At 41.8% G+C, this 18,306-nt stretch overlaps 2 protein-coding genes across 2 annotated transcripts in view; one reads left to right on the top strand and one right to left on the bottom strand.

Moving 5' to 3' along the window:
• Window positions 1-10,584, bottom strand: part of LOC125011836 (multiple epidermal growth factor-like domains protein 9) — a 29,348-nt gene extending 18,764 nt beyond the window's left edge. The window contains exons 1-2 of the mRNA XM_047591249.1: window positions 9,906-10,584; window positions 5,742-5,946 (exon numbers count right to left, since the gene is read on the bottom strand). Of these exons, the coding sequence (XP_047447205.1) occupies window positions 5,742-5,946; window positions 9,906-10,446 (746 nt within the window). The 5' untranslated portion in view covers window positions 10,447-10,584. The remainder of the gene's footprint in view (window positions 1-5,741; window positions 5,947-9,905) is intronic.
• Window positions 10,585-11,933: 1,349 nt separating this feature from the next.
• Window positions 11,934-17,731, top strand: LOC125012589 (serine/threonine-protein phosphatase 6 catalytic subunit). Its single transcript, XM_047592600.1, has 7 exons — window positions 11,934-12,122; window positions 14,672-14,767; window positions 14,894-14,959; window positions 15,041-15,182; window positions 15,271-15,350; window positions 15,750-15,959; window positions 16,290-17,731. The coding sequence occupies exons 1-7, from the start codon at window positions 12,048-12,050 to the stop codon at window positions 16,536-16,538; spliced, it is 918 nt and encodes a 305-aa protein (XP_047448556.1). The 5' UTR covers window positions 11,934-12,047; the 3' UTR covers window positions 16,539-17,731.
• Window positions 17,732-18,306: the final 575 nt, after the last annotated feature.

Raw genomic sequence — 18,306 nt, forward strand, 5'->3', positions numbered from 1 at the left:
CCGAGAATCAGCTCAATGATTCCACTTCATTAGGCAGCAACACACATTCAGTCATATGCTAGAGTGAAAACGGAAGCTGCACTGTAGACAGACCAGTTACTGAAACCAGACATGCACTATGTTTGATCTCCATGGATTTTTACTGGCATCAGACCAAAAGTAGAAAATGGTGAATTCATTATATTTTAGTGTATACTGCAGGAACAACTTGAAATAAAGCATTATATACAAATGTGCCAGCAGTACTCTAATTAATGTTCATCAAATAGACTAAAATAATATCACCCTTGCAATCAATGCAGCGTTAATACACACTGGCAACACTGATGCATCCACTTTAGCGTGACATTATGCAGAGACGGAAACATCTGCAACCACAATCAATATTTCATTACAGACTGTGGTGCCTTTTCATACGGTATTGTAAAAAGAAATACAGACAGTGCCCACAGGAGCTGACCCAAATACACTACTGATAGAACGGTTTTGACAGATTTAAGTGGTTGGTACAGCCCTTTTGTGAAATATTGACACAAACTAACTCAATAAATTGGGTAACAGTGTGCGTACCTTTTATGTCACATGCTTTCTAGAACCACTGCAAATAGAACGGCACATTAGAAGCGAGCAAGATGAGGAAATCTCATTAGGGCTGTTAAGAACATTGAATAAGGACTCAATTAGAGCAGTCACCCGGCTTTAGGGGCTGCTAACCCTTAAGGAATTTCATTACACTGGGTTTCAGTCCAGTTAAGTGTCCCAGGATAGAGTCAGTTTAAGAACTTACAAATTGGATAGCAACATTTAGCTTTCCATAAACAACTACCACTGATAGGTGATTTACCAAGAACATTTCATATCCAGGGAACACTTGAACAGGCCCAGCTGATCCATAACTTTCCAAACTACCGTATCTATCTACCTTTATGATTCTGAATGGCTTCATGATTTTGATGCACTAGTATCTGGGCAGATTTGTAACCAAATACTGGAAAATCATTACTATGAACCTCAGGTGCACTTTATGTTTAGTGCTGTTGCGCAAGTTTTAGCACGCCGTCATGGGAAAACTCATTGGCTACACGATAAACTTCACAGGAAAATCAGTGTGTCAACGTTACTGTTGGCATGCACATGTGCCTCACAGCATCACTGTACTTACGTCAATATCCTCCATTACAGGTGCTTGTTGGATGGTTAACATTTGTGACGTTCTCCTCTTCTTTGTCTTTGATTTCATGTTGTGTTCATGTGTTTTTACATTTTTTGAATGTTTGGAACGCTTGCCGTTTCTGAATGTGCCTTATAAAGCTGTGCAGAGGTTTAGACAGATTAGAACTGGTGTCATTAACTTGAGTTCTGCTGCCTCTCTCTGACAGTGAGCTTTACAACCTGCCTTCCAGTGTGGCTTTGCAGAACAGCTATGGACACTCTTCTACAGCATAACTTAGACCTTAGACATGTAGACAGACATATCCCAGAATCGTCACGCTAGAATCCTGCACTATAGTTGAAATGCAAACAAAAGGAGAACTTATAGAGGTCACTTCGTTATCAGCAACCCTGGTGAGCGGTGAGTTAATCAACAACCTGAAGCCCTAAAAAAGAGCTCAGTGCTTGTTTGTGCTGATGGATTACCATTTCCCCATTGGATACACGCACTGGGACCTACGCAGTTAAAGGCCACAGCAGGTAGACTAGTAGCAACAAATATATGTCCCAACGCTGGGAACAAATTGCATCAGCTGAAGGTAAAGTAAAGTACAACATGTACAAGGAGGGATTCTGCCCACTTCAAATGTAGTGCTATGACACAGCTTTTTGATAAAACTGCACTCTTCTAGACATTAGCTATGCTCTGGGCTGCAGCTGTCACTTTACAAACTCGTTAGTTTGATCAATTGTGACCCAGAGTCTGAGGATACTGTGTGATATTTATTCAGTATACATCATGGCTGGCTGCTGCTGTGCATTCTGATTCTTTGAAGCTATAAAGAAGCAGACTGACTTTCCATGAGACATTTCTCCCTGTAGGATACTGAAAAATAGATGCTCTCGAAAGAAGCTCCTGTTCTTTGATTCCTAGGAAATAATGGGCAATTCTTACATTTAAACTGACGGTTTAGACTGCTGAAAATAGGTATTTTATTACATTCAGTCTTAGAAACTGTAAATATCTCCTTGTGATGCTGTTATATCTGGCAAGATAAAGGCAACAGCAAGCAACAGCAGTGACTCAAAAATGCAGAGGACATCCATAAATGCACAGTATTTGTATGTCAGTATCACATCATAACCAGTCACATTTTTTAATCCCATCTAATGCCGAAAAATATGTGCGACTTGGATATATATGTATTTTCCATTTTCATATGCAGAATATATCTATCTCTTCTAACATAACAGCAAATGTAACATAATCCAACATTCCCTCTGAAATCAATACAGTGTTTCTCATTCTGAAAACAGAGCCTCATAGAAGAGAGCTCTGTCTGTGCCCTGGCTTTGAGCTGTGTGATGTACTGCAGTTATATAATGCTGCCTCAGACAAACAGTGGGACTGCTTCTTCAGAGCAAACGCAGCTCAGATTTTGCTGCACATGTGTAATTGTTTTGTATAAAATAAAGCACACATCATGTAAGTCTGCTACAATGGTCAAGCATAACATTATGGCCCCCCTGCCTATTTTTGTGTAGGTCTCTATTTCGCCACCAAAACAGCCCTGACCTGTCAAGGCATACACGCCACTAGACCTCTGAAGGTGACTGTTGGATTGCGGCAGTCTTCACTCTCCACATGCTTCAATGAGCCCTGGCTGCCCATGATCCTGTTTCTGGTTCACTGCTTTTCCTTAGTTGAACCACTTTCAATAGGTTCTGACCACTGCTGGACAGGAACACCCCATAAGAGGTGCAGTTCTGGAGATACTCTCACCCAGTCATCACAATATGTCCCGTTTCAAATCCTTCCACTTGTTCATTTTTCCTAATCAGTGTTATTCCACTTCACCTTTCATTATGGTATGGCTGTTATGGCTGTTTGGTGTAGGAGGTCAATCAGTTCACCAGAGGTGATCTGCTAGAGGGGTATCTCCCTGTGGCATAAAGAGCTGTAAGTTAATTTGTGAAAACATCTGTCACTGACACAATCACATCAGGAAAACACAGCTGAAGAAAAGCTAAACACAGGAGGCTGCTAGAGACTAGCACTGCTGCTGTAGCAAGATAGGATATCTGTATGTATCCAACATAGCTCGCTCTGTGAATACATGCATGCTTTTGGCTTGAAGTTGGTGCTACTTCTACTGAAGGGGAATCTTACTGCTCTAACAAAGAAAAGTATTTTCATTAATACTGCTTTTTCGCAGCACAAGCTCTATTAAGCAATAGTTTTCCTAGTTTTGTGTTTAGGAAGCTGGTCTGGAACTTGACTGGCCACTCACTTAGCCAAGTTAAGATAGCTGGAGGCTATGTGAGAGTAAACATATGTCCTCAAATATCACCATGTATACAGACCAATGTCTGTATCCTATACTTTGCTCAGTTGACTGTGAATGTTGATGATAAAAATGAATTTAAAATTAATATGGTAAATATTAATGTGATCTACAGGCTGTGTCTGAATATAAGAAATCATGTGTCAAAATCACTGTTCAAAATATTTCGCTTTGACTATCACTGAAATGTTCCTTGAGCAGTGAACACAACTTAAGCAGACCGGCTCCATCGTAGCTCATTACTTAATGGGTAAGATACCTACAGGAGCAGACTGGGGGGTCTGAAAGCTGGATAATCTGTGTAATTTACAGCGATAAGCTCCAGGAGGAGTCTAGGCTACGTTAGCGGGGTTAGCAGAGGCCAAGCTCAGTCTGAGAAGGACTGCGTTAGGTGTGTGACTATGTGAAAGCCCAGAGTCCTGAAATAACCATCCTGCCTTCGCTTTCACCTACATAACGCTGTGCTGTAGACACAACACTTCAGGGTGCATATACATATAAATCACACCCCATGTTTCAAAGGTTTTAGCTTATGTAAGCCTATACAGTGACGTGTTTTCAGAGAATGACTTTCAGAGAATGACAACAAATCCTCCGCACACACACCCTGTCGACACTGACTCAAGCTTCTGAAAAGCAGCAGCATTCCTGCTCATGGTCAGAGGCAGAAAGTACAACCACTATTTTTACCACCTTCCTAACCCACATGCACACAGCTTGTTTTCTCCGTCACAAGTCTCCGTCACAAGTCTTGTGCAGAACTTAATGTGCAAGCAGGGTCAGGACATTCTGCTGTTTTCAGTGAGGCCAGTGAGATGATGGCCTGAATCAATGTCAAGAATAACGAATCTGCTGGGTAATCGTGACCATAATGTTAGAGCATAGCTGTGTCCCTGAATATCTCGTCCCAGTCTTTAGCAGAACGCACTAATTCACTGCAGAAAGTCTGTTTGAGTTTAGCTCAGATTACTCAGTCACATGTGATATAAAACTCATAAAGAAAATATGTTTCTAAACTCAAATTACAGAGACAGTTAGTGGTCTTGTTTCTCCCCGCATTGTGTACAGTGGTGGGCTGTTAGTCATCAAGTCTAGTTCTAACTGACAAACAGTCGGTAGATAAAAGTGACGTTTGTCCAATTCTGCACTAACACGCAAATGAGTGCAATCCCCTCCTTTTATGCAAATCATGTTCAAATCCAAGGGCTTGTCACCCTCTGATGTGGGCTACTAGTGTCATCGTCACTGCAACACTGTAATCCATCTCTAACTTTTACCCCTCTCACATCGAAAATCTTGGGGCGACAAAGGAGTTTCAGACCCGGGGTGACCCACCTTTGGTGGTCTGTCACACTGCCAGCAGTTCGGACTCTGACCTCCCGCTGTGAGAGGTGCATGCCTGTTGTTTTCCTCCCTCTCATATGTCATTACACATTTCAGTATGCCGGAACACAACAAGGTAAACACACAGGCGCAGTTCGTATCAAGATTCCTCGGTGGGATTTCCTGAACATGACTTGGGCTTATTCACCTATGCGCTTCTATTGACGATCGTGTAACAATATATTTGATTTGTTTGATTTTGGACAAAAAAACACCCCTAGTAGCATTATGACGAACCAATGCCTTCCTGCCACCCAGTTTTCATACTTATATTTCATCACATTGATTGTGAACATGCATAGAGCCCATGTGACCTTCCTAGCCACAGTCCAAAACAATTTAGGATTGACGCAACATGATTTTGGCTGAGTATCAAATAATAATGGATCCAGAAACATCTAAGCTATTAAAGCTGCATTAATTGATTTTTTTTTTTTACCACTGAGGACAAAGGTACACACATACATAGATACACATGGTCCTATGTCCTAAGTTTTAGGCCACAACAAAAATGCAAGTTCAATATTTACTCACCCCCTGGCTCTGTCTGGTCACCACTAACAAGAATAATACCTGGCTTTAGCTGCTGTTTGCTCCACTCTATTCTCCACCTACTTTAATTGTCCTGGGTACAAAAATCATCGGTCTATTTCTGCTGTGAGCTGGGCAACAATTCCCTTTGTTCATGTATGGAGTTACCCATTTTCTACAATAGCTATTTCACATGTTGCACCTTTAGTCTGGCGACACATATATTTGTGATGTCCCTTTTCTTCAGTTATGTTGGTAAAATAAATACACATCTCAATCATCATGTTGTGGTTATCTGAAAGCCAGAGGTATTAGGAAAAGCCAGCTGACCTGTCGCAGAGGTGGCTCACTGCACCGAATGAGTCGCAGCCGCAGGGCTGGCAGCCGCTGGTGCCGTTGGTGTAGTATCCCTCCTCGCAGTCCTCACACTGCAGACCAGTGTAGCCCATCAAACAGGAACACTGACCGGTGTTATGGTCGCACTCGTCTGGGTCCATAATCCCCTCTACACCACTGCTGCAGTTACAAAGACCCTCTGAGGGTATCACAATGAAAGGGAAAGACAAAGATTAAAATATTATATGAGAGTCAACAACTTTAAAAATAACTGATTAACAAGCATATATTATATACATTATAATTTCAACTTTTACAGTGTGTTCACTTGCTTATATCTGTTTAAAAACACTACTGAGTTGGTAATGCACTGCTGCTACCTTCAGATGGAACTTGTTAGCTCGTTGTTACGACACACGGTAAGTTGTGTATACAAAGTGTTTGGCGTTTAAGCAGTTACATCAGTCATGAGAACACTACGGCTCGGCAATTGTGAGCATCTAGAAGCCACCGAGTCTAACTGTTAGTTCGCTAACATGTGGCCAAGATAAAGCAAGGAATGCAGTGGAGTAATTTAAAGATTACGTTGCTGGGAATATCAACAAGCTCCTGAGGCACGTCACAACTCGTGAACTTCGTGAAAGGCAGCGCCATGTGAAGGCACCCCTTATCTCCAACATCATAAGTCATTTGAATTTAGTTAGTAGAATTCACAGGAATTGTTGAGCTGTGAGTGCTGCTTTCGTGTAGGTCTGCATTGGAACCGTGAGCCTGTATTGTTATTAAACACATTACACAATATGGTGGCCCAGCTTTAATGGCACTTCTAGTTGTGGTCGATCAGTCATGCCTCCATAAAACAAAAACAGGCAACAGCCAGTGTTGACCCGCATAAATACCCCCCATCCCATCGGACAGCAATACAGTGAATTTTGGAAACAGTCAAGTCATTATTCTAACATATGTCATAAACCTTTTTAGTCCAACATGACATAGGAACCACTTTGAAATGCTAATTTTCAAGGCAAAACAGCAACACTTGGAGCTGTCCCACCTTTCCCTCAACACTGCTCGTCCATTAACAGTCTTCTGCTGTCACTGGCCCCCGAGAGCTGCCCAAGACAACGTGCTAAAGGCTGCCAATTCCAATCCAGGAATTCTAAAAATGCAACATTGTCATTGCTTAGCCTGCTTCTATAACCTGTGTTGTAAATCTTTTTTTGTGCACAATTTGTGCAAAAACAAAGCCGGGTAACCCCTGTTAAATGAGTCCTGCTGCGCTCAATGTGCTGGTTTCGTTCAGTTCAAACTGGTGGTCTTCCCAAAACCAGAGGAAATAATGACAGACACATGGATGACCCCGTAGACTACAGAGTGGTAATCTATTATTCATCTGATCTCAGGTTAGGTGTGGCGCCTGAAGGCTCGGCTTCATGTCTCTCACTCTTCTGGCCAGTCAGACAAAGAAAACAAATGAATAAGAGGGCAAAACAAGCACGCTTTCTTCATACGTGACGTGCACACAATAGAGGAAACAACCGCTGTATTTTTAGTTTATTCCCATCCAGGCAGACTCCTTTCCCCCGCTGCTTGGACCTTTATGTAAATAAGAAAGGGATGTGGTTATGCAAGCCTGTGGAGTAGGACCGCCATGGCCTCTGCTACAGCAACGTCCACTGAAGAAATGTCGGCCCTGATCACATCTGAGAATGTGTGAAATCCAGTGAATGAACATCACCTCTTTCTCTCTGACACACACATTACAGCTCATTCTTTAAATGTCCTCCAGGTATAGGATAGGGGCCCAGTGGTGTGACTCGGCAAAGCCACAAAACAGGTTTGATGTAGATTGGACTGGATATGTATGTGGTGGGGAAAATGTGGGGAAGGGTTCAGCTCCCTTTCTATCTAGCTGACAGTGAAGCGGTAAGACTGGTATTCAGACACAAGCAGCAGCAGGTCTCGAAAGCTCCTCGCTTGTCCAATGCAAAACACGCCATAGTGAAAATAACTGTGGCGCTTCCAGTTTAGTTTCGAGCGTCAGACCACATTATCCGCTGTCAGAAAGCACAGAGATTCATGTCAAGGTGAAGTAAATCTGAAACACGTGAAAACACATCTGCCTCTGCCCTGTTACAGGGCAGGGCACAAAATGTACAGAGGAAGTTGGGAGAGGCCAGGTGATGCCTTTGTTGAAGTGACATTATCATGTGAGTGGCCTTTACACTAGAACAATGGAGGCTGCTGAGGTTCTTGAGATGAGATGATCTGAACAAGGCCAGGTGATGCTTTCGTGTATGACCTCATGCAGGGGTGCAGATTTCACTTCGTCCTCAGGGTTCAAATAACGACAGGCAGCGAGATTTACGAGGGGAAAGAGCTAAACAGGCCACAGCCGAGCTCTCTTCATCTCAAACACGTCAGAGGATTGTAGACAGACTGACAGCAAGCTAAATAATCTACACCTATCTATCCCCTTTGTCCAATTGACAGCGAATTTTCAAAACCAGGAACCTCGAAAATGTCACGTTTGCCATTTTTTCAGTCATTTACAAGGCAAGGGATGGATGAATTTACGAATTATGAATTCTGTGAAAGGATTCAAAGATCATTTCAAACTGAGTTATTCAAAAATACCTTTACAATCCACTTGCCAGTTTATTCGGTATACTAGAGAAAACAGATGCATTCGATGTACCAGTCCCGCTCTTTAGCCTCGTCAAGGCTACGTTATTCAGCATCGGTTTAAAATAACTGAGACAGCTGTTGAATTAACTGTGTTTTCAGTTTGGAGGCTGTGGTTTGACATGTGTATTTAGTCAGTGTGGTAGGCTAAATAACAGAAACACTTTTGCTGTTTAATTGAATCCAGTTTAACAGCACTGCAAACTAAAACCTCTAAATAGATCATCTAGCTGAATTGTCAAGTTTGTGACGCCATTTCAGCATAAACTGTACATTAGAGCAGCCATGCAGCTCACATTGGATTCTTCTTTTTCTCTTGCGTACCTAATGTTTTGGCAGGTGAGTGTGTGTCTTTAACCAGCCACAACCACGGTCCTGTATCTTTCCTCCAAAATTACGTCGATTAAACTCCAGAGTCAACCCTAAAGCCATTTCTGACATTGGCACACCACACGCACCCACGACCAGCTTCTCAAATCCTCCTCCATCACTGGGATGAGTGCTGACAGTCAGGGAGTGGAGAGAACAAAGGTTCAACGTAAAAAAAAATAATAATAATAATGCCTAGACTGGACCCCTGATGTGAGGGGCGAATATCAGTCAGAATACAAAATAGAGTACTCGAGATGTGAAGCTCAGGAGCACAACAAAGAACACACAACGCTCTGGGGGGAGCTGGATGATGAAGCTTTGCAGACAATAACGGAGCGTAATGATTTCCCAAACAACAGGGTGAGGATTTAAACTTGGGGAGCTCTCCTTAATGAGAAACAGCGCAGAACCATTTTGGATAAGATCCCTCAGCCTGTGCTGCCGTGTTGACTGGAAGGAGAGCAACACATCCACATGGATAATGGGGTGTGTGCGAGAGGTGTGAGAGAGGAGGGGCCCCCACTGTCACTGCTCATTCATGGCTTGGTCCGCCTGGCCATTTTGGTTGGTTGGCCTTGTTTCTGAATATGCCAATACAACAATAGAGGGGACGAGGCTGCTATCTGAGCAGCTTCTCCTGCAATTCAGCAGCAGACACGGCTGATCTAATAGCACATGATCACAGGTCGGGACTGATTATATGTGGATAAATTGACTGAACAACAACAGAATAAACCTTATTACCCCCCTCCCCCTCCCCCATATAATACACTCATCATATAATAAAAACAGAACCTGAGTTAAGGAAACTGCACATTAAAAATATAAATATATAATTTATTATGTCTTGATTTTTGATATTTAAAGGGGGCACTGTGCAATCCGAGAGTCTGCCCATTGTTGGTTTATTCGGTAGCTCTCTGCGTCAAAAGCACAGTGCCACCATCCAGCAACCTACATCAGACGTGGTTGTCTTGTTTTCTTTTCTTTCTTTTTTTTTTTTGCGTGATCAAGACCGTGCAACAGAAACCAACAGGGAAATGCATGATCTAACCAGGGAGATGTGAGAAATACGGAGCAGAAATGGGCTGTGGTGCTCACCTTGAATATTCTCTACTGAGGTAACAGATGTGCCCGTGTTATCTGCAGCCCAGGCATCGTTTGCTGAACGCTGGGAGACCATGGAGACCATGGTCTGCAGCATTTTCTCCGGGGTGAAAAGTGATGTTTGTGCATCCGTGGACCGTTTGCGTGCGCCGGTTAATCTAGAAACGGGCGCTGTTGTTTGTTCCTTAGTGTCTGAGATTATTCCAGTGTCAGGGGTGGCGGTGGTGGTGGTGGTGGTGGTTGTAGTGATCGGGTCCGCTGCTGGAGGCTGGGAGGTGGTTGCAGGTTTAGAGACGGGGCTCGATCCGGGTGAAACGATGCCAGGCGACGGCGAGAGTCCGGCCGGAGGCCCGACAGGACGAGGCATATCGGTGTGGAAGGTCTCCCAGGGGTCGGAGGCTGAGCCGAGCTTCCTGGAGATAGGCGACGCATCGTAGGCACTGATGCGGGGTGCAGCTTCGGAAAATCCAATACATACATACAAAATAAATATCAGGGCCGGAGATATGTACATCATTAAGGACGTTAACCTCATATTCACTTTCAGCTCTCCATGTAAGCCCCAGTAATGGTCTCTCTCAGACCGTTCCCTGAATGGACGCGTACTCCACCATCGGTGTGTCCCGGCTGGTGTACTACGCTGCTGTTTGTTGCCCTATGAACCGCAGTCAACACTTCACCTGCACTGCAACCAAGCGCGAGGCGCACGTGATGTACGTGTCATTCAGCCAATGGAAGGCCTTGAAAAACGTGTCCGGGGTGCACGTTCATTCGATGATTGGACAATCGTTTTTTTGACACCGGGTTAGGTTGAAAATTGCCTAACGTCTCCAGTCTTAGGAAAATGATCAAAACATTAATGTTTTCATTCATAAACCCAACCGCCTATTAAGACATATCTTGTAAAGATGCTGTATTTTATAAAGATACTTTCACCAATGCCTATATGATTATTTTTTTTTTACGTTGTTTATTTGTCATAAGCAGCTCAGGTGCTCCTCCATATCTCATAAAAATGCCCGGTGGTGCCTATTTTTTTTTGCTTTCAAAATAACACTATTATAGTGAAATTCCACTTATTTTATTTCTCTTTGAGCTCGTTAAATAAGCTTGAATATTAATTGATTCAAATGTATTTATATGCATGAACCCATCTTCAAATAGCCTTTCCTGAAAAAATGCAGCGCCGGCCTATGTAGTACAGATCAATCTAAGTCGATGGGTAAATAATGTTAAATAATGCAAAACTATCTGCGGGTGAAAGTCTGCCTTATTAAGTATTTATTTATCTCATCGGGCACGATGAGATAAATAACCACGAATAAGATAGCCCCTGCCACCCCATCATATTGCCCTCCGTTTAAATAGTTTTACGATATATTAGCTATCGCTCTATTTTAGTATTTTAACTGTGCGAATGCGACTCTGTGAGCGACTGTTATTTCAACATCACATTGGAAAAGGACGCCTCTGGTTTTGAAACCTTTATTTTGAAATGCCCCATAAGGAAGTAAGAGTATGCTATGACGTCTATCTTGACTTTGACGCTTGTTAAATCGAGGCTTGATTTTGAAAATTGTGAGTGTTTATTGCCCTCTGCTGGTATTATTTTGGAACTACAAGTCAATTTAACACGGTTTCACTGGTTTAACAGGAATATTACATACAAGATATGGATTTATGTGCGGGTATTGGGAATATAAATACATATATTCATAAATACAGGTGGCAGTATATTTATACACACAGTACTGTAGATAAGGAAATACAGTACACCTTCTTATGTGCAGCTGTAGTAACTGCTTGTGAACACTAGAGGGCATAAATATCCCAATGCACAAAAAATGATTAAGTCAGACAAAATAATATCACAATAAAACTTCCGGTTAACACAATTCAAAATAAAACGAAAACACGCTGTCCTGATATAATCATTGCTTGGAGTTTAAAATGGTCGAAACGTTAATCCTGACGTTGTTTAATCTGTAGCATCATCTTTCTATTCAACGATTTGTCTTTAAAAGGTAAAATAGTAAAGTTCTGTTCGTCCACACGGGCGTTAGGTGGCGTTGGAGGGTAGGCATCAGGCGTCGAGGTGTTTTGCAGGAAGTTGCGCAGGACAACTACCTTGGTACAATGGCGCCTCTAGATTTGGATAAATATGCGGAGATTGCAAAACAGTGTAAATATCTCCCGGAAAATGACCTCAAGGTAAGTCCGACTCCGTACAAATGTTTTCTAAGGAAGACATGTGGCGTCATAAAGATGTCAGCGTGAGCTCACCGCTGCGTCAGTGTAGTAACACCGTTATTAGCCGACGTTAGCTTTAGCTAGCCAGGGATGCTGGCCTGGGTGGGAAGTCATGACTCACACAGTGATTGTTTGGGTGAACTGTCGCGACATAAACTCAGTCTCTCCTCTCGTGTCAGCTGTTATGGAAACTGGGATGAGGATGAGCTCCTTTAACATGTTGTCACCATGTGATATAACATGATATACGTGATACGTGCCTGTAGTAACCTGGTGATGCTGGTTGCTATGATGTTGGGTTGACTACTGTTTGTTTGTTGTTTACTTTTTGTGTGTTTGTTGTTATCGCCGTGTGTGTTTGTTGTTACACGTCCGCATGCTCATTGTTTCCCGTTTGTTTGCGTGTTTGTTGTTTTTTGTCTGCATGTCTGTTTGTTGTGGGCATAAACTCATGAAGCCAAATTTAACTCTTGACCACAAGTGTCTCAGTAAATTGTGGGAATAACGTTCAGTTCCTCTAGGAAGACGCTTCAGTTACTATGGTCATATTTGTGAATATATTTGGCTATGAGCTGTATCTGTGAAGATTCTCAGTCACCCAGGCCATGATGTATCTAAAAACAAAGATAAAGCAACAGGCAAGTTCTGAATGACTGGTGGGGAGACAATGAGACAAAGTTGTTCAGATTAACCTGGGTGGTGTCCTCTCTTCTTCACAATCAGTGGATTGGTCTGAAAGTGTCTGAGTAATCATGTCTCAGTCCATGTCTCATGTCCAAAAACATGTGATTCATTCTCCAATTCTAAACAGATGACTTTCTTTACTTCTCTTCCAAAACATCTGTCCTCCTTGGATAAAATGTGTCTGTTTCTGTGGGCAGAAGACTGTCCCCTGACCTCTAAGTTGTAGGTGGACTGACCTGAAGAACTGTCCCTTTTGGTTTGAGCCACCTACCAGTCACTGAGAGCTCAGGAAACCACTTGGATGAGCACTGAAACGTCCTCAGTAAACTTAAACAAGTCCAGAAACCTTTGTTTTTAGCTTAGGTTTTAGCCAGATGTTGGTGAGTTTGTGTTTCCCTTTACGAGAGACAAAATTGAACGTAAGATATTATTCGAATACATAACGCTCATTACTCTTAACTGCTATTGATCCTCTGGGCTATGAATAAACAGGGCACTGAATCCTGGCACGTAACCATGAGAACTGGGCCGTGGAGCTCGGGAAGAGACTCTTTCATGAGAGTATTCTCCGATGACTGGGGCCTCTTTCAGCATTGTAATGCTCCATGCCCAACAGCAAAAATGGTTTAGGAACAGTTTAAGGAACACAACAATGAGTTTAAGGTGGTGACTTGGCCTCCACATTCCTCAGATCTGGATGCAATCATCTGTGAGATGTGCTGGACAGACAGGTCTGATCCATGGAGGCTCCACCTTTCAACTCGCATCACTAAAGGATCTGCTTCAGTGGGTCGGGACTGTTTTGGCAACAAAAGGGACACACACACAATGTTCTGCACTACTGTCATAATTTTCGAGTGCAACCATTGTCACAACACTTCTCTGAGCCATAGACCCTTCTTAACAGCCAGCTAACTGCACCTAGCATTGAGTGACTGCATGGTTGACCTTGGTTATTTATTGTAATCCCAGATTCTATGAGTAGTACATTGTGGTAAAGTTGTATCTGAGATGTTAAACAAATACAAGCACACAAGCTCAGTGTCAAAACAAAACCTTATCAGTTGTTTTAAAAAGCTATAGTATTAAAGTGCTTGTACTTGTAGTGTACAGAGAACCATGTGGACAGTGAAACTTCTGGCTCAGCACATTTGAAGGTGGTACAGGTCTACGCAAGTGCTCCAAGAATTTGTTGATCAGTTCATCAATTAAATGAAATGAAAAAGCCCAAAACTTTAAATATTTCTTGGTCGCAGTTTCTAAAATGCGACAATTTTCTTTCTGCATCTGTATAATTTAGTTGTTGTTACTTTTGACTATGTAACATGCATATTTTCCAGTTCTTGAAAAGTGCACTTGTTTGTTTTGGGATCTTTGCTACATACATTGATCTAAATCTAGGCCTTTTAGAAATCCTGCACTTTGTTTTCTTTAAGTGTGGTACAGGTACGTTGTAGGGCTGCACGATAAATCATTAAAAAAATCGCAATCTCGATTAACACATACACGTGATCTCTTTTTAAACACGATTTTTAAGCATCAAAAAAGAAATAAAAAATGTGCCAAAGAACCGTGCTCTCAATTCTAAGCAAAAAAATCGTGATCCACATTTCTTCCAGAATCGTGCAGCCCTACTATGTCGTTTGATCTGGTAAAGCGGATTAGCATAAAGGTCTGGTGGAGTGTCAGCAGAGAAATTCACATTTCAGAGACTTTTCCTCTAAATCGACAAGATTTTAGGGAAAATCTGTGCCATTTTATAGCACTGATTTTCAGTCCTGTGTGACCGAATCCTTATCACCTGTGTTACTCTTTGCTCCATACAGAGGTTATGTGACTACGTTTGTGATCTTCTGCTGGAGGAGTCCAACGTTCAGCCTGTTTCTACTCCAGTAACAGTGTGCGGAGACATACATGGACAGGTAAAAACAATGTCTCAAAGCATATTTCTGAGCAACACCTAAGTTTTCTGTGTATCAGTTGCATCTATTTTTTTGCTCTGATGTTCAAATAAAATGTTCAAACTCCTTTTGTCTTTGGTTTCATAGTTTTATGATCTCTGTGAACTGTTTCGGACTGGCGGCCAAGTTCCAGACACAAATTACATCTTCATGGTTTGTTTGTTTCTAATTAGCATCAACACTGTTTGTCGTTTTTGGCAAAAGTGCCTGTGATTAACCTCTGTCATCTTGCAGGGGGACTTTGTCGACCGGGGATATTACAGCCTGGAGACGTTCACCTACCTGCTGGTGCTAAAAGCTAAATGGCCCGACCGCATCACTCTTCTACGTGGAAACCACGAGAGCAGACAGATCACACAAGTTTACGGTTTTTATGGTGAGATGTGATTCATGGATGCTGACGATCTGCAACTGGAAGGTTCTTTATCACTGAACCTCCTCTTTTGTATGTGTGTGTTTTACAGATGAGTGCCAGACCAAATATGGAAATGCAAACGCCTGGCGTTATTGCACCAAAGTGTTTGACATGTTGACAGTTGCAGCAGTAAGTTACTCAACTTTGTATTTGTTTGCATTTTGAATGACTTATTCAAATCCTGAAATTAGGCTCGTGTATAGTTATGACGTAATGTGTGATGTTTATGTCGGGTTAGACAAAAAGCACCTGCTCAACTGGATAGTCCAACCAGTCGGAGCTAGTTTGTTGCACATAAATTCAACTATGCTGCTGTTACTCTTTTGTCCATCACCACATAAAGCCCACCTAAACAACTTGGTTGGTCTGGTAAATCTTTGCAGCAGCATGATCAGCTTTTATCTGCCTTAAATTGTTTTGCCAGAGAAGACAGGTTGGAACCCAGAGCGCAGGGCTTTCCCTGCTTTCATCAGATTTATAGTGTGTGAGGTTTTCTAACAGTTGCTGTTTTGTCTTGGTTTCTGCCAGCTGATGGACGAGCAGATCCTGTGCGTCCACGGAGGCCTCTCTCCAGACATAAAGACCCTAGATCAAATTCGAACCATCGAGAGGAACCAGGAGATCCCTCACAAAGGAGCGTTTTGTGACCTGGTGTGGTCAGACCCTGAAGACGTGGATACCTGGGCCATCAGCCCCAGAGGAGCTGGCTGGCTCTTTGGTGCAAAGGTCACAAATGAGGTAGGTTTCATCACAGGTATTAGCTTAGATAAGATTCCTTAGATGGAGTAAACACAGACAGTAAGAAGACGTCTTGCATGTTTATTGGTTTGTTTTGTTTTTTTATGTACAGAAGGAGACATATTAAGGAATGTGCCATGCAGATGAAAATATTTCTGTGAAACTTGATATAATTAGTGGATTTATTGCTTTATTCACTGCAACTAAAGATTATATTGTGCAAACATGTGGAATGACTAGAAATCAGAGGGATATGTTTCCGGTAAAGGAGAGGTGGACGTGTGAATTCCTCTCTTGAGGGTTTTAACATTTTCTTTCTTTCTCCTGTAGTTCGTTCACATCAACAACCTGAAGCTGATCTGCAGGGCACATCAACTTGTCCATGAAGGCTACAAGTTCATGTTTGACGAGAAGCTGGTCACAGTGTGGTCAGCTCCCAACTACTGCTACCGCTGCGGCAACATCGCCTCCATCATGGTCTTCAAAGATGCTAATACGAGAGAGCCAAAGCTCTTCAGAGCGGTGCCTGACTCTGAAAGAGTCATTCCTCCCCGAACAACGACCCCTTATTTCCTGTAAGCTCATCAGAAGTAAAAGAGCGCAGCCATTTGCCCTTTGTTCAGGCTACAGATACTGACTGAGACAGTGACATCAGCACTTGTGAACCCGTATAAATCTTGTATAATACATTTAAAGTATTTGTTGGTGCCAATTGTCAATTGTTATTCCTGCTCTGTGCATTTAATGCCATTATTCTGCAGCTTAAATTCATTAAAGCAACGTGACGTTTGCTAAGGAGCATTGCCATGCTGTTGTATTAGAGGAAGGACTAAAACTGAACTGACCCTTGTAAAATGTTCATATTTATAAAGCACCATTTTATTTTACAATACAATAAGTCACTGCTGAGCAAATTGCACATACAGTGTTATATAGAATGTTTTTGTTTTATTTTGCTAATGTAGGACGTCTGAAACCACCATGCAAACACAAACAATGCATCTGTTAAGTTTTAGTGTTCTTATGCGATCTTTAATAAATCAACTTGAGAGTCGACATGTTCAGATCTACTCTTATCCAGCTTGTTAGAGATGTCAGTATTGCTAAATCTGTGGTACCTTCACAATTCTCTGAAATTTACAGATGTGGAATCAGCTTGTGTAATTCTTTTCTGTCTGTGTGTGTGTCTTGCCATGTTGTTTTTAAATAAAGAAATCCAAAAATGTAAAGTTAAACATCAATACCTGGATGAGGAGGCAAAAATGACACCATGCCCAGTCAGAATATAAGACATTAGACTGAAGTGTGTACATAGCATCGGAATAAAAAGTTTGCATTTATAGTATTACAATCAGATCCTGTCATTAGATAGACTGTATAAATCATTTAACAGCCAGGATAGTTTATGATTGGAATACCTTTAGTCCTGATTAGTCCATCAGTGACGCGTATGTGCAAAGACCAAAGGAGCTTTTGAAATGCAGGTCGTGAAAAGCCCTGAAATTGTTTTGTTACAATTGTTTGCTGTACAATGTAAAATTAATTTGTGCAAGTCTTCCTGCTGTTTCTTTTATTCATTCATTAGTCAAAGGATTGTGTAGCATATGACAACAATCTTTACTTTGTTGGTTAAATCAACATAAAAAAAAATACAAGTTATCAACTGATCTGTTCAATTCTAAAAGATTTTTTTTTCTTGGTGTCTAATCCATTTTCTGCTGCTTGTCTAGGTCCAGGTTGATTTCATTTAATAAATTATGCGAAGCACAGAGCTACTGGATCCTGTATTTGATCCCACAGTAGGGAAGTGTTATCTCTGTATTAAACTCATCCATTCAAACACACAAGGAGAACACTTGGAGCAGTTGGCCGGCTATGAGATCCCAGGTCTGCTTCTCTGAACATTAGTTCACAAGTTCCCCCCACACCTATGGTATATAATCTATGAAAAATATGATACAATACATAACAGTAGCTATTCCAATCTCAACTGGTTTAATGTGCCATCAGACGATGGACGTGATGGTGAAATAGATGTTTATTCAGAGTCTTTGTGTAATAAAAACATCTTAACACTGTCTCGTGAAGTCTGTGAAGATTCTTAATCATATGGGCCATGGTGTGTAGAGAACAAGGCAACTGGACTTGGAGTTTTGTAGTTGTTGATTATTTTTCATCACTCAGCAAAGTGGATTCTTCTCGTGTAAGTGACAGAATATCTGTGGAGAGTGTCTACCTGATGCTTGCTAGTCTCACTTGTTAAACTTTAAAAACCTGAAGTGTAGATGTGGGTTTGGGCAGTAATATCTGGACATAAGGGATAGCTAATCCAACTAAAGAACTCACT

Source organism: Mugil cephalus, chromosome 8 (assembly GCF_022458985.1).
Source record: "Mugil cephalus isolate CIBA_MC_2020 chromosome 8, CIBA_Mcephalus_1.1, whole genome shotgun sequence".
NCBI lineage: Eukaryota > Metazoa > Chordata > Actinopteri > Mugiliformes > Mugilidae > Mugil > Mugil cephalus.